At 33.6% G+C, this 22,554-nt stretch overlaps 2 protein-coding genes across 3 annotated transcripts in view; one reads left to right on the forward strand and one right to left on the reverse strand.

The window, feature by feature from the left end:
- Nucleotides 1-148: 148 nt before the first annotated feature.
- On the reverse strand, nt 149-17,874 carry LOC143725759 (uncharacterized). 2 transcript variants are annotated; one of them, XM_077218487.1, is made up of 15 exons: nt 17,542-17,874; nt 15,348-15,387; nt 13,410-13,450; nt 13,250-13,292; nt 11,260-11,392; nt 11,011-11,173; nt 9,325-10,392; nt 8,544-8,611; nt 8,384-8,439; nt 8,121-8,298; nt 4,626-4,709; nt 4,381-4,550; nt 2,566-2,771; nt 1,749-1,816; nt 149-494 (listed from the first exon to the last, which is right to left on the reverse strand). In XM_077218487.1, exons 1-15 carry the CDS (start codon nt 17,609-17,611, stop codon nt 378-380), a joined length of 2,505 nt encoding a protein of 834 aa, XP_077074602.1. In that variant the 5' UTR covers nt 17,612-17,874; the 3' UTR covers nt 149-377. The 2 variants fall into 2 exon arrangements, with proteins under 2 accessions (XP_077074602.1, XP_077074601.1); XM_077218486.1 differs by having other exon boundaries at nt 13,250-13,450; nt 17,542-17,841.
- Nucleotides 17,875-20,134: 2,260 nt separating this feature from the next.
- Nucleotides 20,135-22,554, forward strand: part of fhip1ab (FHF complex subunit HOOK interacting protein 1Ab) — a 24,596-nt gene continuing 22,176 nt past the window's right edge. The window contains exon 1 of the mRNA XM_077218638.1: nt 20,135-20,344. The gene's annotated coding sequence lies outside the window, so the exon portion shown is untranslated. The remainder of the gene's footprint in view (nt 20,345-22,554) is intronic.

Genomic DNA, 22,554 nt, shown 5'->3' on the forward strand with positions numbered 1-22,554 from the left:
CGTCGAGACTTGAATCTTTGAGTCGTTGTAAGTCGCAAGCTCAAGTGTCTTCATTAAAAGAACATTCAGCTCTTAAAACATCTAGAATCCTGAAATTGTATCTACAGAAAGAGTCAAAAAGATTGGGAAATAAAAAAGTACAGAGATGTTTATGTAACGGATGAGTTTAATGTGGGTTAAAACTTTGTAATCAAATTCATACGGCCACACACACACACACATACACACACACACAGAGACTGGAGTCAGTTCAATACAGGAGATCTCCATACGATTCAGAAACTGAGATCCCGTCACTGACCTTCTTTAAGTGTATTACATCTAAATAAGGCAAATGTAGAAACGCTCATCAGGCACATGACAGGACATGTTCAGGTTCAGGGGTCCAGCAACACTTGGATGTAGTTTTTAGGGACGATGCCACGTTTCCCACCGGATTCTCCAACGAACCACTCGTCATCCATGTCCTCCAAATCACACACTATGTCTCCTGCCTACACACACACACACAGATTTTTTATGTGTATAACAAATGCTGTTGATCTTTTACTTAGTGTAAATGACTTTTTATTTATTTATATGGATTTATTCTGCTCAGGTCCTTTTGACCAATGAATTTCCATGGCAGAATATTTCAGCTTTCATATATAACATGTCTATATAATATACATTTAATACAGATATAATATTTTTTTAATATTTAAGATCTAAAATTATATATATATATATATATATATATATATATATATATATATATATATATATATATATATATATATATATATAATAATTCATATTATATTAATATATCATTAAAAATATTATACAAATGAAATAATGTATATTATATAATTATTAATTATATATATTTTAAATTATTATAATCATATATATTATATACATTTCATTAAATATATTATGTAATTATATTATAATTATATATTATACATTATAAATGAAAATATGTATATTATATAGTCATAATATTTCTATTATATATATATATATATAGTAATTCAAATTATTTACTATTCAAAATATAAGATACCTTTACATATGTATATATTTCATTAAATATATATTATATAAATGAATGTATATTATATAATAATTATTAGATTTTTATTACACACATATATATATATATATATATATATATATATATATTCTAATTATATATATATATATATTATTTAAACATTATAAATATATGAATGTATATTATATAATAATTATTAGATTTTTATTACACACACATATATATATATATATATTCTAATTATATATATATATATATATATATATATATATTATTTAAACATTATAAATATATGAATGTATATTATATAATAATTATATTTTTATTATATATAGTAATTGTACTATTTTACTATATTTATATTTACTATTTTTACTGTAAACATTTTATTTATAAACATGTAATTTTAAGATTTTTTTTATAAATAAATAAAATAAAATAAAAAAATATGAATAAATATTTTGAATAAAACCACAACAGTGTGTGTTTGTGCACAGTTGGTGAATAAAGCTCATTCTGATTCTGATTTATGTTTAATTACAATATTATGCCAACATATTTAACTTTCATTGGAAATATCAGATATCAGATTATCAGGGTATCAGATTCTATAATTTTTTTCATGTATTTTCTCAAGGTTTTTCTTCCATTTCCTCTGCCTGGTAATCACGATTTATAAAGTTCCTTATTAATAGTGAATCCCACACACCTTCAGACAGAGCTCGTCCTCACACTCCGGGGTGAACTCATAAAGTGCCCGTCCTCTGCTCCTCCCTCCTGCAGGAGAAAACACACTTGCAATCAAATGTTTCCCGATTTTATATATTTCTCATAACTACTCACAATAATTATTTGCAATCAAATGTTTCCCATTTTTATATATTTCTCATAACTACTTACAGACACTAGAGATGCATGATATATCTACAGTATAAGCATATTGGTGACAATTAAATTTTTTGGTAACACTTTACAATAAGGTTCATTAGTTAACATTTGTATTAACTAACATGAACTAACCATGAGCAATACATTTGTTACAGTATTAGTTAACGTTAGTTAATAAAAATACAGCTGTTCATTGTTAGTTCACAGTGCATTAACTAATGTTAACAAATACAACCTTTGATTTTAATAATGTATTAGTAAATGTGAAAATTAACATTAAGATTAATAAATCCTGTAGAAGTATTGTTCATTCTTAGTTCATGTTAACTAAGATAATTAACTAGTGTTAACTAATGAAACTTTTAGTAAAGTGTTACTGATTTTTTATTATCATATAGGTCTGATAAAGTAGATATTAGAAGCAAATAGTAATAAAGAGATATTTGTTTTTCAGCAGGAGATGTAGGATTTCACTTACAGTGAATTTATGATTAAAAACATTACATTGTAGACTGACAATATCAGCCATGACATATAAATAATAAATGTTGGCTTTCAATATAAGCCACAGTTTCTGTCAAACTCACTGCTGATTGGTCCATGGTTGATAAATATTCACATGAAGAATGTTTATTTACCAGGAGATTCCAGAACCGGTTTCCCTGGCAACACATCAGTTTCCTCTTTAGCCTGGATGAAACTGAGAGGGAAGATTCCCATTTGTTGGTTCAGAATGCCACGCCCCCACTCCTCATTTAAATATTCCACAAGAGTGATGACATCACCTTCACTGAATGTCAGCTCACCCTCCTCCCCCTCAAATGCAAAACGGGCTACAACAAACCTGGAAAGAGGAAGAGAGAAACTGATACAGGAATTGTGCATGTATACTGTCTTTTTTAAAGACAGTAAATCAGCAGCAAATCAGCTTATTAGAATGCTTTCTGAAAGATATAATTAATATATATATATATATATATATATATATATATATATATATATATATATATACACACACAGACATATATACAGGGCTTGACATTAACTTTTTTGCTGCTAGTGGTTTTCCAATGTTACTAGCCACACAGCATTTTCACTAGCCACATTTTAGTTTTTGAGAAATTACCTGATTAAAGTTGACTATGGCGTGCTAAAATTTACTTGAACTAGATTTACAACCCTTTTGCATGTAAAACCACTGTACACACCCAAATCAAGACTACATAAATGTATAACAATACAGGTCATTATCATTAGCTCTGATAAGGTTGTTTGTAAAGCTCCTTTTTTTAAATAAAACCATGTATTAAGTTAAAGACATAAAAAAGTAGCTTATTTTTGCATAATAAAAGTGGTGCATGGATGTAGAAGATTAAAAAAAAGGTAAAAAACTAAACTGAAAAAACCTTGAGCATTAGAAACACTGTCTGTTTAAATATCAAAATCAGACTCAGAATTACTTTATTGAGCCCCGATGGGAAATTCTTTGTTACAAGTTGCAATGGAAAGTAGGACAGTCTCGAAACCTCGCGAAAAATGCATGCCATGGTTCAGACAAAGTTGCTTTTATTTTCATTAAAATTTGAGGGGATCGTTCCTCTCATCATAAAGAACACATTTCAGTTTGGGTCATTTTTGTGCTCAGGCCCTAATAATGATTATCGGTAAGGTTGACAAGAAATGGATAGAAATATACAATGTAAATGTAAACACTCCTTATCATCGACAACAGCAGTAAATAATAGAGTAGAAAAAACATCTCTGCATTAGAACAACAATCAGCAAAGAAGAACAATTTAGTTTTGGCTCATCAATTCAAATTCTGAAAAAATACTTGAATGTGAGAGTGATTGTGGCGAGCAGGACGAGGCAGAGGGCCGTGAAAGAGCGGCACGAGGCCGGTGGCTTGATTACTGAAGAACGACACCTGTGTGACACACCGGTCTCGCATCTCTCACGGAGGAGCGGAAGCAGAAAAGGAGGAGCGACGACTGTGAAGATCGAGAGAGGCCAGGCCTAAATTTTATTTGATGTTTTGTTTTATTGTGTGTGGCCTTTACTTTCGTTTTTGTATTTGTTTTATGTTGTCATTAAAATGTATTTGATTGTTCGCAGGTTCCCGCCTCCTTCTTCCCATAATATCGGAACTGCATTACACTGGTGCCGAAATCCGGGAAGAAGGAGATGCCTTTTGAAAAGACTACAATTATTCAACCCGCCAAAGTGGCTAGTTGGAGTGACTGTGTTACCCGCCACAAGCATAATCCACCTGCATTTGTTGGATGTTAATGTCAAGCCCTGTATATATATGTATATATATATATATATATATATATCAGATCTTTCAGAAATCATTCTAATAAGATGAAAGTATATATAGTTTATTAAATCTTTAATTAGAAAAATACAAGTTATAATCCATTATAATGTTTTTATTTCTTGTTATATTTCACCTGTTTTGCATGTTTTGTTTGATCTGCTGCTCTGAGGGTGTGTGTTCCAGCTGAACCCCACCGACAGTCACATCTTGACCTTTAACCTCTGAGGGGCAGAGGTCATGGAGTGTATTTGACTGTGTTTCTAGGATGTCTGTATCATCGAGGACAATCAGCTGCTCCTCTTCCTGAAGCAGAAAATATTTCAGGATATAAAAACACAGTTTGCAAGTGTGTGTGTGTGTGTGTGTGTGTACACTGACATGGAAAGGTGTTTCCTCTGATGGTTCCTCTTGCCCTTTGCTGATATTCTCCTCCTCTGTTTCTGCTTGAACTAGAACTTTGCTCTAGTGCACAAACACATAAAACAACATCATATTCACAATAAATTCTGTTTGACATTTCTGTTTTATTTACAGACTTCCTTCTTTAAATACATTAAATTATGACATTCAGTCATAATTTTCTCAACCTTATGACTTTCTTTCTTCTGTGAAGTGCAAAGAGATTTAATGTTAGATATAATGTGTGAACTGAAAGTCAACGGTGATTTATAGAGTCAAATTCCCAATAACCACACAGACTTGTTCATGACTTGTTCACTATATTCCAAGTCTTCTGGAGTGACATGATGCGTTAGGGACAGACCTAATTCACTGAAAATCATACATGCCGATGTGTTTTTAAAATTGGAGCATAACAACCTGCAAATCAATCATGACATGTGAGAACCAAAGACGATTGGCCAAAGCCTGTCTAAAGCCACCGTTTTTTAATTGAATGGGCATGAGTGACATTTGAGAGCCGCGGCTAGGAGGAAGATTACCAGTTAAGGCAAGACATTACAAAATGTTAACCAATACAAATTGCCATTATTCCCCCCGGTAGATTAATCACATTAAATTAAGAAAATAGTTTTGTATTATAAGAATGAGGCATTATCCAATTAAATAAGCACTTATTTTCATATATTCTCATAACATAAATCTGAACATTGGATAAAACCAGGTTCAAAAACTTGTTAAAGAAACTGTATCGTGATCAAATTCTATAGACGCAAATTGATAAGGTGCAATAAAATAAACACTAACATTTGAAGTTTGGATTTAAATTTAGACAATTGTTTTGTATTATAAGTTTAAATTTGTGAATGATGTATTATCCAATTAAAGATGAACTTATGTGCATATATTTGCATATATTTGCATAAAATAAATCTGAACATTGGATAAAACCAGGTTCAAAATTCTTGTTTGATTTTGTTGACATATTAGAGTTAAATGTTTTTACAGAGGGGTTTTTGCATATCTCTATTTATCACTGCATAAATCAGAAAATACTGTGGAACAGGCAAAAAATAAAACGTTTTAGGAATAAAATGTTATATAAACCAGTGTGAATGATATATGAAAAAACCCTTCAGTAAAAAACTTCAGAATATAGACAGGAATAAAACTGTAAATTTTGGTGTTTGTAAGTGCTACAGAAGTGGAGAAAAAACTCTTTAACCTTCATATTGTCTTCGTTTCCTGTTTACAAATCTTGGCTTTGGGGTCCATATGACCCCAACAATTGATAGAGTAATTGTACAAAAAATATACATTTTTAATCATACAAATAATATATCTTTTTTTTTGTTTACTTCTCATCTATTCATTAATGCTGTGTTTTGGGGGATATGAAGTACTTTTTTACCTATTTACTGCAGAATCCCTCCACTACACCATTAGCATATGTATGAAATATTAATTTTTTATGAAAAAAACACATTAATGATGATCAAATTTAAATAGGAATTGTTTCTGGATATTGATCTAGGTGTTAATGCATAATTCTGCCATCTGCTGGTTAGCTGTTTTTTTGTAGATAATATATTTTTAGCCTTAAAGTGTAATTACCATATACTTCCAGCAGAGGCCCCATAGAGATCCATTCATTTTTCTGGATGTGACTTACTGCTCTTATAACAGCTTTTGGTATGAATATATATATGTAAACGTTTAAAATACATTAAATCAGTATTTTGTCAAAGTTTAGAATTATTTTTGTTGTTGTTTTGGGGTCTTTTGAAGTATCTTGTTATTGCAAAAATGCTATATAAATTTGCAGTAATGCCAAATAAATTTGCAATAATGCCACATAAGTTACCACTAAAAGAAAATACTTGATTGCAATTACACATTATTTCAATAATCAAAATGTACAAAATTATTAACTTTAGAATAAGAAATTAATTTTTAAAAAGTAAATAAAAACAAAAAATAAACAGCTATAGGCAGATATAAACAGGAGTGAAGAGTAAACACACCTGTGTGTCTGTGTGTGTTTGTGTGTGTGCATGTGTGTGTGTAATCATGCTCATTCCACATTGTTTTTTTCTCTAATGCCAGGCCTTCATTTATGTGTGAACATTTTTAGATTCATGCTGGAATTATTGGTTTTATTTCCCAATTTCTATAAAAATGCTCTCTTTTGCTGTCACACCTGCTTGTTTGTTTGTGTGTTTCTCTGTGTGTATGTGATCTGTGTGTAGTCATGTTCTTTCCATATTGCATTTGTGCTCTCATACCATACCCTCATTTGTGTGTGAATATTTTTAGATTTATGCAGAAATTATTGATTTTATTTCCCAATTTCTATAAAAATGCTCTCTATTGCAGTCACACCTCTCTCTATCTGTGTGTGTATTTGTGTCTGTGTGTGTGTAGGCGCACATGTGTGTGTGATAATGTTCATTCCACATTGTATTAGTGTTCTAGTACCAGGCCTTCATTTATGTGTGAGAATTTTCAGATTTATGCAGGAATTATTGATTTTATTTGCCAATTTCAATAAAAATGCTTTCTATTGGAGTCACACCTGTGTGTGTGTTTGTGTGCGCGTGCACGTGTGTGTGCAAGTGATCATGTTCGTTCCACATTGCATTTGTGCTCTAGTACCAGGACTTCATTGCGGTATGGAATTTTTCAGATTTATTCTGGATTTATTAATTTTTTTTGACAAATGCAAAATAAAAATCATTTTTTTTTCGATTTTCCCATTCATTTCAATGTGGGGTCATATTGACCCCACTACAAAATTAAGAGTTAAATATATGCATCGTAAACAAAATCTATAGACACAAATTGATAAAGCGCAATAAAATAAACACTAACATTTGTATTTTGGATATTTTCTTTCCACTAATCTGAAAGAAGTTATGGAAACAAAATAGCCCAAAATCTTAAAATTGTGCATGAAAAACAGTAGTAGGGTTTTGCTTTTAATACACACATAACAAATAACTAAAATAACAGCGATATTTTAGTATCATTTATATACTATTATAGCATTTATTTATATTTTGAATTAGCTTTTATTTTTTATTTTTGGTTTTCATTTTATTTTACATCTTAATAATTTTCTTATGTGCTTTTGTTATTTTGATTACTTCTTTATGGCTTTAATTTATGTTTATCTCGGTTTTAATTCAAGTAATTTTAGTGCTTCAACTTAAACTTATTTCTTTCAGTTATTTGCCAATGCCAAAGTTTTTCATCTAAAATTTATATTTTATTTTATTTCATCTTTATTAAAAACACTGCTTCAGAAGACTTGGAATAAAGTGCATGACCACAATCATTTCAATCTTTAATTGTATGGAAAATATCAGCTCGAACATTCTGCCAGTGATCTCATGTTGTTCTCTGCAGAACAAAGAAAGTTATAGAGAATAAGAACGACCTGGAGTTCTTCTCAAATACTCTAAAAACACTCACAGAATAGCGTTTATATAGCGGATGTCCTGGTTTCGGTCGGGGAGGGAGGGGCGGGGCTCTCTTTTGAGCTCTGCTGCTTGGCAGCTGATTGGTCGCAGCAGGGGAGGAGGTGGAGCCTGCAGGTTTGGCCACTTTGACTGGAGGAGGGCGAAGGGGGAGGAGTCTTCCACCACTGGGTCTGAGACACAAACAGAGAGATTGACAGTGACAGATGGGACAAAACAAAACAGACGCCTCATTCTGGATGAAAAACGCTGCGGTACCTCGGAGGCAGAGGAGGAACTGAGACGTTGGCGGCTCTGGAAACATCCACAGCTGCCTGAATACACACATCATCATCATAAACATCCAATACTTCTGAAATGTTCATGCTAATATGGAAACTTCCTCATAATGGTGGGTTAAAAATAAATATAAAATCACCTGTGAGGGAGACGTCATATTCCTGAGCACAGGTGGAGGTGGCCGGGAGTGTTTAGGAACTGATGGACCTGGATTTAAACACATTAAAAATACACCTAAAATACACCCATAATATCCACCAGGAAAAAAAGTTGTTTACAAGCAACAGGCAGATGACCTTGTTATTGGATTTTACAACTTTATGAATTTCACAACATCAAAGATTTTTGATTTATAACGGGCATTTAAAAATGATGATTGATAATTTTATAAAATTACAATCTTGGTAGTTTTATTATTTTAACATGCAGATGAAACTGTGCTCTGTAGGTAAATCTGTCCCTGTTAAATAAAAAACAAACAAACAAACAAAACAAAGCAATAAATATTATTAATATTATTATAATATTTTGTTCATATATTTGTACATTTTATAATATTTTATTATATTATATCTATTTTTTATTGTTATTATGTTACTATTATTTATTATTGCATTTTTCTTAAATACTCAATTGTTTTATTTTATAGTGAAATATTACAGGAATAATATTTCTTACTTTTTATAAATTTTGTATTATTTTTGTTTATTATGTTAATTATGTTAATTATTTTAAAGTCATATTGATATATTATCACAAGCCCTACAAACAGGCACAGCAAACTTAAGTTGCACTTTATATCGCAAATCGACATTTTTATCATAAAAATCGCAAACAGATTCTCCCCCCCAAAAAATTGTGCACCCCTAGTAGCAGGTGAAATAGAGATCCACCAACATACCGGTCACATAAACACTCACGTTTTCCGACGTTCCTGTCGGTCGGCATCATAGGTGTTGTCTTGACCGGAGTGTTTATAGCTTGATCTTCTGAGTTTCTCGTCTGAGATGAACTGGCAGGTCGGGTGGCAGGTGAAGGTTTGGAGGATGAACACGACTCTGATGGACTCTGGAGTTTGTTCAGAAGGGGTCTGGGTGCTGGTACTGGTGGACTCAGGGGTTTGGTTGGGTTTTGCTCAACAGTAGTGTCAAAAACATCAAAGACTGATGGTTTTGGGGCGAGTTGGGGTTTGGATTTGTGAGTTCTAGGCCGTGGTTGTGGTCTATTTAACGGTTCTAACGGTTCTAACGGTTCAGATGTTATGACGGAGCAAGCAGCCGTATTTTTCTCATCTTCTACATCATTCGCCTTGCTTTCTTGACTTTCTCCATGCGTTTCGTCCGAGCCGAACACCTCCAGCAGGTCTTGCAGGTATTTGCTGGAGACGTTCGATGGAGAGTCGTCGAACCCGGCGAACACACTGTCGGCCCCGTCGTCCTTCAAACGCACTAGCGTCTGAACTTTGACCTCCCTCGTGATTGGCTGGTCCAGAACGATGGGTTGTAGCGCGACCGTGGAGCGAGGTCGAGGTCGGGGACGAGCCCTTGGCTGCTCTTTCATGGGTTCGACTGGGAAATCAAAGTTGCTCTGGGTGAAAGTATTGGCGGAGGGGGTGGAGCCTATGGGGCTGATGTCACCGGTGATGTCATCAAGGTCGCTCTGGGTGGAAAACTTGGCGGTGGGGGCGGGGCCTATGGGGCTGATGTCACCGCTGATGTCATCAAGGTCGCTCTTGGTGGAAAACTTCGATTTGAGGGAGGGGCGTATGGAACTGATGTCACCGGTGATGTCACCAAGGTCGCTCTGGATGGAAAACTTGGCGGTGGGGGCGGGGCCTATGGGGCTGATGTCACCGGTGATGTCTTCGAAGTCCGTCTGAACGCCACACTGCTCGTGCTGAGCGTCTCGAGGCTTCGGGTTCGACTGGTCTGGGTCAGACGTGTGTTTGAGAGGCAACGAGGGTGGCGGGGGTTTGGGGGGTTTGTGAACTGCAAGAAAAAGACACATTTCTACTTTTCTGCAAATGCAGCCTGACACAGTGTCCTAACCAGACGTGATATGATAAGATTCCAACGACAAATAATTTGTCTGTCCACAGCCAATCAGAAGAGCACTTGGGCGGGCTCTCTCGGCAAGCTCCCGGCACTCGCAACGAAATTGGTAAGTACATAATCAAATTCATGAATATTACACAATTTTAACATTATTAAAAATACATACTGAGTTACTGAAACAATCGTTGTCATAGAATACACTTGTCTCCTTACAATGAGTTGACAGTTTGAAACGCTCTTGTTGACTTTTATTTATTTTGAAGATCTAAGGTGAGTTGCTTTCATTACGGCTGTAAAAGACACACAAAATGATATTCAAACTTACAAAGATGCTTTTAACATCACATAAAGCACATAAACAGTACCTGAGATTATCATACTTTTTGTTGGTGATACCAGTCGCGACGTCGCAGAGATAGAAACCGTTTCTAAAATAGTATCATTGCGTGTCGCCGTCGCGGCTGGTTAGGACAAAAACTCTGATTAACATGGAAAAGATCGCGTGTTGCGGGTTCACATGTAGTTAGGACACTGTGTGAAACGAAACCTCACCTGGACGAGCAGCGGAGGATCGTGGGCCGGGGGAGTGTGTGTCCGTCTGTGTGGCGATGGTGCAGGTAGAGAGACGAGAAGATGAAGACGACGAAGACGGAGAGGGAATATTCTGTTCTCGGCTCTTTTCACGGATCACTTGCTCATATGAAGGAGGCGGGAGCTGGGGAGGAGGAGCACCATCAATCAACCAATGAAATAAATAAATAAATGACTGGTTCTACACACGCATCCTCAAGCTCCTCCCACCTGCACTGTTGCCGCGGCAGCAGCCCAAGTGGGCGGGGCTGGGGGCGGGGCCGGGGGAAACGCCCCAGAAGCCCCTGAGAACCACGTATTGGATGGCAGTGGTTCAGCAGAGAGGATGGTGATTTCTGGACGTCTGTGGGACGACAATCAGTAACAAAGTTTATTATATAACATCATCGCTGTACCTTACTCACTCTGATTCCCTGCTTAACTAAAAACAGCTAGTTAAAGGCACAGTTCACCCAAAAATGAAAATTATGATTTACTCACCCTCAAGTCAACTATGGTGTATTGGGCTGGGCGATATGGCCAAAAAATCATATCTCGGTATTTTTTGGTTAAATGGCGATATACGATATATATCTCGGTACTTTCTACGTTTTTCTATTTGGATAAAGAAAATCTGTATTTATTTAAAAAAAATGTTATTTTACATCCTGCTCAATGATATCCAAACAATGTTGATATTGAAGGATATGGAAACAAATATAGGGAATGTAATGTAGGCTATGCAATATATTATGTGCTAAAAGGTGGTTCAAATCACATTACATTCTAAAATTACAATATAAAAACAAAAATAATGCTTTTGTTTTTGCTAAACTAAAAATTAAAATAAAAACAAAAGCACAAACTAATTATATTAGCCTGCATTTGATTACCCCACTATATTGGTCACTTTCATAAAAATATACTTGTAGGTTTAAAATCAGTCAGCAACAGTATCTGACAGAGCAAGCTGCTTTAAACTTAACTATATCTTACTTTAACTATATTTTACCAGTTATTTTGAAGCGCTTAATATAAGCTTGTGTCATGTTTAGGACAAATTGTACTATGTACTTTCACTGCAGGAGCTCACACTGCGTACTCTGCTATTTTTCAGATGTGCTCGTATCAAACTACTGTATCGACATAAACGGTAGGCTATTGCCTCATTCCATATCATTTAAAAAAATTTTTTTGATATTTTGAACAAATAAAAGTCAATAAAAGTGCATTTTTCCGTCACAAAAGATGCACTTTTAGATGCACTTTTATAGACTTCATAACCGAAACAGCCATTCACTGTCACTATAAAGCTTGGAAGAGCCAGGACATTTTTTAATATAACTCTGATAGTATTCGTCTGAAAGAAGAATGTCATAAACACAGAGGATGGCTTGAGGGAGAGTAAATCATGGGCTAATTTTAATTTTTGGGTGAACTCTCCCTTTAATAATGACTTGAGAGCTGAGTTGAATGATAACTATAACCTGCCAGTTTTGAGCACCATCACTGAAATACTATTTTATTACTACACTTTTTTAGATACTATAGTTTTTGTTCATATTTTAAATTAGTTTTAATTTTTATATTTTTCTTTTTAATTTTAGTTGATTTTTAGTAATTTTGTTTTGTGTTTTAGTCTTCTTTTTTTTTAAATATATATATATGTTGAGCTTTTGTTATTTTTTTATTTCAGTTTTAGTTAGTACATCAAGTTAAACTTAATGAAAATGAGAAAGTTGCTTTGGCAACTAGCTGAAAATAAAATAAGGTTAATTATGTTATATTTTATTTAACTTTATTTTAGTTAATATTTAATTTATTTTAAGTAACAGACATTTTCTAGTGGTTTTAGTTAACTATAATAACCCTGTTTTGAGAAGACATTTTGATATCCAAAAATATTTAATGCAGTGATTTTATACAATCATAAAAAACTTTGCCCATTAATTATTTTGTATATTTATGTATAGACAGTTTTGTTTAAAAACTGAAATTTAAAAATAATTTTTCAATATTCAGTTGTGGCATCAATTCCAGCACAACCAACAATTTTTGCCCCAAATAAACCAACTGTATTTGTTAAGAAATGAGACGAAAGTGCCAGAAAAGACTTTGTGGTCAGATATCAGACGTGATTATTAAAGGAAAAGTCAAAATCAAGGCACAGATCATGTTCGAAAACTAAATAAACACAGAGAAGAAAGAAAAAGCAACTGACCTCCGTTCCCGCTGATGGTCACTTTGAGAGCTCGTTCTCGACGCTGCGCAGTTTCCAACAAAAAACACAAGCACAAAAACCAAACTCACATGCAAACATCTTACAAAACATACAAAACACACAAAAATCAAGCTGTGCAGGACACAAACACAATACTCACTGCGTTTGATGACAGCTCTGATGGAGGACAGCGGGCCTTGGCTGGGAAAGCGAGAGAAACAGGAATCGGTTACTTTTTCCATTTATTCAGGAACTGTTGGCTAGTTTTCCAGTTACATGACTGGAAACACATTTCACAAACACAAACCACACCACACCCAAACTGACTTTCAAACACCCACACACGGTAAATCAGCACATGCAGAAATAAGCCAAAATTTGTCACAAAAAGCCAAAAATGTAGCATGTTATTCCTGTACACATGAGTTTTGTTTGATGTGACAATCATATTACGCTCTGGAGATTATAGAGGAAATGAGTTAATCATTTTTCCCTGCTTTAACATAACAGGTTTTTCCAGTTCTGAGTTGGAGGAACTAGCGCTGAGTTTGCTGTTCTTATCGCATGTTTTGTTGGGAGATGTTCAGACATGAACTGAAAGCTTCACCACCGTCGGATGAAGCTCTGATCAGAAATAAACAGGTTTCTGACTTGCTGAACACTGCAGAGAGTCTCACTAACAAGTTCAGATCACATTTCAACCCAAATCAAGAGGGAAAAAAGTTTTTTATCAATAAAACGAAGGAAATCAAGATCCTTATGGATAGAAGCTCGTTTCCACAACGGAATAAAAAATAAAAAAGGTAATTGCGACTTTTTATCTCACAATTCTGACTTTGTTTTCCTTGCAACTCTAACATTATATCTCACAATTGCGAGGAATAAAGTCAGAATTGCGAGATATAAAGTCTGAATTGTGAGAAATTAAGTCTGAATTGCGAGAAACAAAGTCAGAATTGCAAGGAATACAGTAGGAATTGCGAGGATTAAAGTCAAAATTGAGAGAAATGCAAGAAATAAACTCGCAAATTTCGAGAAAGAGTCAGAATTGCAGGAAAAATTATTTAGAATTGCGAGAAATAAAATCGTATTTGAGAGAAATAAAGTCGGAATTGCGAGAAAGTCAAAATTGTAAGAAAGATGGAATTGCGAGAAATTAAGTAGGAATTGGGAGAAATAAAGTCAGAATTGCGAGGAATAATGTCGGAATTAAGAGAATAAAGTAGGAATTTTGATAAATTAAGTGGGAATTCCATGGAATAAAGTCGTAATTGCGAGACATTAAGACAGAATTGCGAGACAAAGTCAGAAAAGTTGGAATTGTGAGGAATAAAGTCGGAATTGCAAGAAATTAAGTCGGAATTGTGAGAAACAAAGTCAGAATTGCGAGGAATAAAGTTGGAATTGCAAGAAATAAAGTCGGAATTGCGAGAAATACAGTTGAAATTGCGAGGATTAAAGTTAAAATTTAGAGAAATGCAGTTGGAATAGCGAAAAATAAAGTCGTAATTGCAAGAAATAAAGTCGGAACTATGAGGAATAAAGTCGTAATTGTGAAATAAAGTTGGAATTGCAAGAAATAAAGTCGGAACTATGAGGAATAAAGTCGTAATTGTGACATAAAGTTGGAATTGCAAGAAATAAAGTCGTAATTGCAAGAAATAAAGTCGGAACTATGAGGAATAAAGTCGTAATTGTGACAAAGTTGGAATTGCAAGAAATAAAGTCGTAATTGCAAGAAATAAAGTCGGAACTATGAGGAATAAAGTCGTAATTGTGAAATAAAGTTGGAATTGCAAGGAATAAAGTCGGAATTGCCTTTTTTATTTAGTAGTGGAAACAAGGTTCCATAATTATGAATGTTTGCATTGTGACAATATTTTCAAAACAATGTAGTACATTTACCACGCAAATTGAGTTTTTGGTTTGCTAGTTTTTAGTAATTCTTTTAGTAATTTAAAAGTCATTTCAAGACTTAAAATGTACTACAATCTCAAAAAAAATATTAAAGACTCTAAAAATAGGCTTTTTAATTTGCATATACAAAATATAATTTCCTCAGCCACTCAAAAAATAATCTTTTACACTTTCGTCTTACCTGGAGTGGCGCTGATCCGGTTTGTTTCTGTCTGAATGTTCTGCAAGTGCGCACACACACGCGCACACACACACACACACACACACGTCAGAATGCATCCTTAAATCACACAGTCTGTGTTTGTGTTCATAAATAACAGTCTTCAACAGTGACAGCAGCAGATTTAAAGGGTAAGTTCACACAAACATGACATGAGGGTGAGTAAAATGATGACAGAAGTTTCAGATTTATGTGAACTATCCCTTTAAGACACCATCAGTGACAACGGATTCAAAACAAAATGTTTACTTTGAATACAATGTAAGTCGCTTTTGATAAAATGTCTGGCAAATACATAAATAGAAATGTAAAAGAGGTTTTGTCGAAATTGCCAGAATTACTTATAAGCAGTATGGAAATCATCAGTATGAAATTATAATCAAATGACTAATGTTTTGCACCATAACTGTATGTCATGGAGTTACACCATAGATTTTCTAACAGTTATTGACAATTAAAACCCTAAAAAATGTTTTATTTTGTAAAGAAAACTTGAATATATCTCTGTCTATAAGCATATATATATATATATAGATATATATAACACACACACACATATATGACTATATATATATATATATATATATATATATATATATATATATATATATACACACATTAGCGAAGTAGATCAAAAAAAGTTAATAAAAGTAGTCCTAAAACAAGAATGGGTGATGTTCAAAGTTCATGTAAATCTTGATGAAAGATTTTGATGCATTTTAAATGTTGACTACCATATATATAACACACACACACACACGTATATATAAACACTAAATATTTCTCAGTCCATCTATTACAGTCGGTTCCTTCACACTGATACTGACATGAACTACTGAGAGAAACTCACTGAGCTTTTGTCTAAGAAACTACAGCTGTGATTTACAACAAACCAGAGACAGAAACAACAGCCAAGAAACAGAGAAACCATACAATTACTATAGTGGATATTTAACAAACACAGGAGGAGCTCAAGTCACATGACTCTGCAGGTTTGGCTGAGGCTTTCTCCAGTTAATATATGACATAAGTAAAAACATTACTGTTGAAACTATAACTCTCTGTTTAAGAGAGCTACATTGAGTATATATCTGATACAAAACTATTAAAATAGGGTGATTTTTTTTTTTTTTCCCGAATCAGAGGAAGCAACAGTCGTTGAATTAAAGAGGATTCAAAATATTTAAATAAAAAAGAAATAGTAAAAATCATGTTTAAATAATCATGTTTTCAATCAAATAGGCTATAATCCTTTATATGTGCACTGCCTTATTTACCAAGATATATTACCGAATCATTTTAAAACATATTTGAGCGATAATGCAAACAAACTGAATCACAATTTTGAATCATAATCATATCATACATACATATATATAATATATAAATGTCATGAATACAGAGGGTTGAATCGCACATCATTCTTCTCATTTCACATACAGTTGAGAAATTCCCCAGAAGCAATAAAGTTGAGCTACTGAAACTAATATTCATATGTTAGTTTCCACCAGGTGTGTGTGTGTGTGTGTGTGTGTGTGTGTATACATTAGTGAAGTGGATCAAAAAAGTTAATAAAAGTTGTCCTAAGACAAGAACGAGTATTGTTCAAAGTAGCCTCATAGCATAACTGGCTAAGTCATATTTTAATGTTTTCATGCTAGGCAATTATGCTACGATGTAGCCTATATCTTTAATGAAAGGTTTTGATACCGTAGGTAACACACACACACACACACACACACATACATAGGCTATACATATTATATATAAAGTCTTTTATATTTGAAAATATTTATGATTTTTATGCCGTTTTTATGAGCTCATATTAATAAAGAAACTATGGAATATTCACAGTTAAAACGAGTTTTGTCACCACGGCAACATTAAAATGAACTCGAGAAGCGGTGAAAACTTGACTTTAACGAAATAAAAAGAAGTGGCACGTAACCTGAAACATACATTTATTTAACCTACAGTTTTGAATGTTGAATATGTTACTTCAACTGCCCGCTCTCATTGTTTGTATAGTTGACAACTGTATTGTTCGTTGCGTTAGGCTATGATATGACACTGACAATAATTGTTGTTAATATATATTTTTTGTCTTCAACCATTAAATAAAAATAAAAAGTATAGTTTGTTGGCTCGCGCGTACCTGCGCTCCGTCTCGCGCCGCCGGGCTCGCGCATTCGCTCCTCGTCATCGTCAGCTCGAGCCTCCGCCATACCGGGAGAAACACGGTTTATTTACTGTCTAAAACACCAAGACAAAGATCTGAACGGCATTCCTCCTCCTCGGAAACTCGCTTCAACAGTGATCAAACTCTGAATCCAGCCGACGGGAGGTTTCTCCTCTCAGATGAGCGTTTGGTTTGATGCTGTCATGTGAAATAGTTTCTATTTTTCTATGTACACTCGGGCTGGTGTATTAGTATCTATTGTCAGGACGCACGAGCGTCAACAGGAAGTTCTTCTGTCCATGTGAAAGAAAAGAGGGAGGAGCCAAAGCCGAACAATCACTCCAACACAATACATCACTGATGATGATGATGATGATGATGATTCAATTCACGTTTATTTGTATAGCGCTTTTCACAATACACATCATTTAAAGCTTTACAGAAAAGGCACGAGTCCACATTACAATTTAGAGAGATCTGTTATCAGAGGAAACTTTCTATGCATTTCAGAAATGTACAAAATCACAATTAGCTAAAATGTAATATTAATTTAAACAATGTAATAATTTAATGCAGAAACAATGCATTAAAGCAACTAATTGAAGCAACATTGAAGCAACGAATAGGCTACTTGTTTGTTAACAAATGATTATGACATTTAGAAAATATAGCATGATGATGATGATGATGATGATGTTGCACATTTGTGGATTTAGGAGGTGTGTAAAATAAGTAAACATTCACGTTTCTGGCGGATATGTGATTATTATATAAACTTTGGCAACACTTTACAATAAGGTTGATTAGTTAATACTCAACTGCACGTATACAGCATTTATTTATCTTTGTTAATGTTCATTTCAACATTTAGTCTAGCATCTAATACTTTATTAAAATCTTGTTTACATTAGTTAATGCACTGTGAAACAATGAACAGCTTTATTTTTAGATTAACAAAGATTAGCAAATAGTAACAAATGTATTGCTCATGGTTCATGTTAGTTAATTCATTAATTAATGTTGACTAATGAACCTTATTGTAAAGTGTTACCCGAAAGTTTTCTTTTAAAAAGTCATAACACATCTACTCATTCTTCACTATTAAACTAATGAAAACTGAGGTCTGGAAATGATCATGTGACGAATGAAAACCAGTTATTTATAATAAGTATAAGTAGAATTTTCTCTGTTGGTTCAGTTTCTTTGACTCAATGACTCACTCGAGTATAACTTAAAAGAAATGATTTTGTATTTTGGTTTGCCCAAAAATTTTAATTCAGTATTTACTCACCTTACAAACCTGTATGACTTTTTTGTCTTTTGTAGAACATAAAAAAAGTAACCAAACTTTTTTGGTCTGTAAATATATATAAATACCAATTCAGATGCAGCTTATGAAAAAAAATCATGGCCTATAAGTATATGTGTAATAAATTCTTTTGAATCAAATAAATATTTATTTCTAAAGCTACTTTTTGTAATGTCTATTTGATGCGTTTCTCATTTAACACTATAATGACTTTAAATGATATTTTTCGGGATAATTTATTAGCCAAGTTTGATGTACGATTAATTAGATTAATAAATCCCTACATCATGTAATTCATTAGAAAAACGTAATCGCTTGACAGCCCTAATATATTCATATTTATATATTCAGTTTTTCACTTCAAATGACCCACTGACTCCAAATTTAATCAATTTTTTTATCGTAAGTCAATATATTTTATCTAAATTTAAACAAACACATTAAGTTGGACTTAATCAATTTTATTTAGTTACCTTAGTATCATTTTTTTTTTTAGTAATTCCACTCCTATTTAATCATGTTATTTCTACTTGTACAGATATATCTGACACTGATAGTGATATCTGACTCCAATCCAGTTTTGTTTTGAAAAACCAGGCACAAAAGTAAGATGGATTATCTGATTCTGGATTGAAAAACATCCCAGACAGCAACATAGTGTCGGCCCAGATCCGGCCCACATCTGGTTCCACATGGATCTTGGCCGCTGTCTGGGATGCGATTTCCAAATCTAGATTATTCTGATCCGGATTAAACTTTTTGAACAGCTGGGATCATAATAGGCTACTAATGTTTCCAGAAAGTTCTGGAGACCAAAAATAGAATCTGTATCTATATTCGATTGGTTCCCGTTTTTTTGTTGTTGTTTTTTTATGATTTTCTCATAACTGGAAGATCAGAAATGCGCAAATCCTCCGCACATTGTCGCTGTTGTTTGCGTTTCTGTTTCGGGAAACATTAGATGCAAGTAACTTGTGTGTTTTGTGTAACAGTTTCCTACACATAGACTTTTATGAGACACATGCTTTATTGAATCATACGGAATAGCGAGTAAGGTTTTTGCGCCAGTTTGTACGTCCAAACAAATTGTTGTCTAATAAAATCAGTTTTATTCGAAGATAAACGGGTTTTATCCTACATTCATGGCGTTTATAAATCACCAGCACACAACAACTGACAGCTGTCATTAGAGGCTTTACAGGCACGCGCACACGAGCGCGCGCACAGGCTCTAATCACTCTAATCTCTGTGAGTGTTTTGCTCTGTTGAGTTGCTCTGTGTTCTGCTCTGACAGTGTTTTTCAACACATGAAGGCCGGTGTCTTATTTAAAACTGAGTCTACATTATTACACATGTTTTTTGTGAGACAGAAACGTCATGAATTATGGATCATCCAGAAGATTAGGAGAACTGCTGGTCAGTTTAATAGCAGAACAGCAGAAGTAACCCTGCGTCACTGGAGGAACCCTGGTGAGTTTCAGCTGAGCCTTCTCTCAAATAATATATAATTGTTGAGGATTTAAAATCTGTGCTTTATAGTGTGTACATTTCTGAATTCTGAAATATAGGCCTAAATGTTTGAAAGCAGTGATTAATTCAATGGATAATTAAATAAAGATACACAGGTGTTATCCAACTAACAACACTATTCTAAGAACGTTTAAAAGTTCACATTACATTATGAAGCATCATTTCTGAATGTTCCCTGAACGTTCCAAACGTTTTACGAACGTTGGGGAACATTCCATTTTGCAATCATGTAACATTTGAATGTTCTCTGAACGTTCTGAAAAAAATAGTAGCGTTCAAAAAACATAAACTTAAACGTTTCAGGAAAATAACGCTTTGTTGTAGCGTGTTTGTGCTGCTTAACGTCTTGAGAACATTATTAAAGACCAGATAACGTTGAAAGAACGTTCTATTAACGTTACTGGAAAAACGTTTGTTTGTTGAACTTTGAGAGAACATTTCCAGAACGTATCCAGTCACTGGTTAAAGTTGTTGACCAGTTAATCATAATCAGTTATTATCATTAATAGAAATCAGTGACATAAAAAATCAAAGCAAGTGATATCTGTTTGAAAGAAAGATGGACAAACACAAGTGTTTGACGAAAAGAACAGTGAAGTAAACACATTATGTGTGATTCTCTGTGTGAACTCTAGTGATGTCACTAGATCATATAAAAACGCCTAAATGACGTAAAATCAGCTTTGATCCTCAGATTATCTGGGACAGAAATAGAGATTAATCTTGTATTTTCAGTTTCTCGCAATATTAGAAAGGGATTTTTTTTGCACAGTATTTGTTTCTGTCCCTCAACACTTTTTCTGACTTTTTGACTCAGATATCCGTGCAATGGATGATTATTGACCAAATCTAGGAATTAACATTCATAGAGTTCGTTATATCACTATCTTTTGTACTAAGCAAAATACTATCTATTTTGCATCTTTGGGACGTTTTTGATATTCAGTGAGATCTCTTGACTTAATTTATTAGGAATTATTTGGATGAAGGTGTTTGGTGAAATCAGTTGTTTTGGATGTTGTTGAAAGATTACGAAATATTAATAAAAAGTGACATTTAATTTTATAAAGATATGTTATATTATACTACTGCCACTATTATTATTACTAATATTACTACAAATATTAACATTATTATTGTTTCAAATTCTAGATGTTTATTAATTATCGATCTATTAATAATTTTTTCCAGTTTTGTGTATATTCTATAGCCTATATTTGTTTTTAGCACGCACTGATGAACATGAATGAAAGTAAACGAGTCTGTTTACCACAGGAAATGACATCACAGCTGATGTCATGGGCTCCTGGATTTGTCTGTATGTTTTTTTTCTCGCAATGCCTGATGATCTGAACTCGTCCGTAATTACCAACACAAACTATCAGACCAGAATTATAGTTAACTTGGTTAAAGGTGAAGTGTGTGTTTTTAAATTTTTAGATATTTGCATTTGACTTGTTTTTGAGGGGTTGTAGGTTGTTTGCTGGCTCGAATCTCTAGATATAGTTCCAGTCCCTCTTTAATATGCGTCTGTGGGGTTTTCCACGTTTAATAGTCCAGCAGGTGAAAATGGTGCATCTGATCATTCACAAAAAACCATTTTCTGCACTCCCAATTAAAATTAAATGAAATCCGAATTTATTTATTTTTTTACAAATCTGTTTTGAGCTTATTTCATATTTGGTTTGCAATTCTATTCAAATCCCATTTCTGGAAATCAATGACGGCTCTGATCGGATTTTGAATGTTATTTCTCACAGCATGTAAAACATTAACGTCAGACGTTGTTAGAAACAAGAGTGTTTTGTTGCTTTGTTAAAAGCTTTCCATTTTCACCGGAATATCCAGATTAAACATTTTGATTAAAAACTATGTGTCAAAAAATAAAATTAAAATTAAACATGCACAGAGGAATTGTTCACAATAAGATTGATAACATGCATTTAGAAAATAGATACGGTAAATTTCCATTTCATGCCGACTTTAAATGTTGTACCGACATCTCATGAAACTGACACACTAGAAACGATTTGAACATTAAAAATCTCTCTCTCTCTCTCTCTCCCTCTCTCGCTCTTCTCTCTATCTCTCTCTCACTCTCTCTCTCTCTCTCTCTCTCTCTCTCTCTCTCTCTCTCTCTCTCTCTCTCT

Source organism: Siphateles boraxobius, unplaced genomic scaffold (genome assembly GCF_051911475.1).
Source record: "Siphateles boraxobius isolate OS27281-9 unplaced genomic scaffold, OSU_SipBor_1 77, whole genome shotgun sequence".
Lineage (NCBI taxonomy): Eukaryota > Metazoa > Chordata > Actinopteri > Cypriniformes > Leuciscidae > Siphateles > Siphateles boraxobius.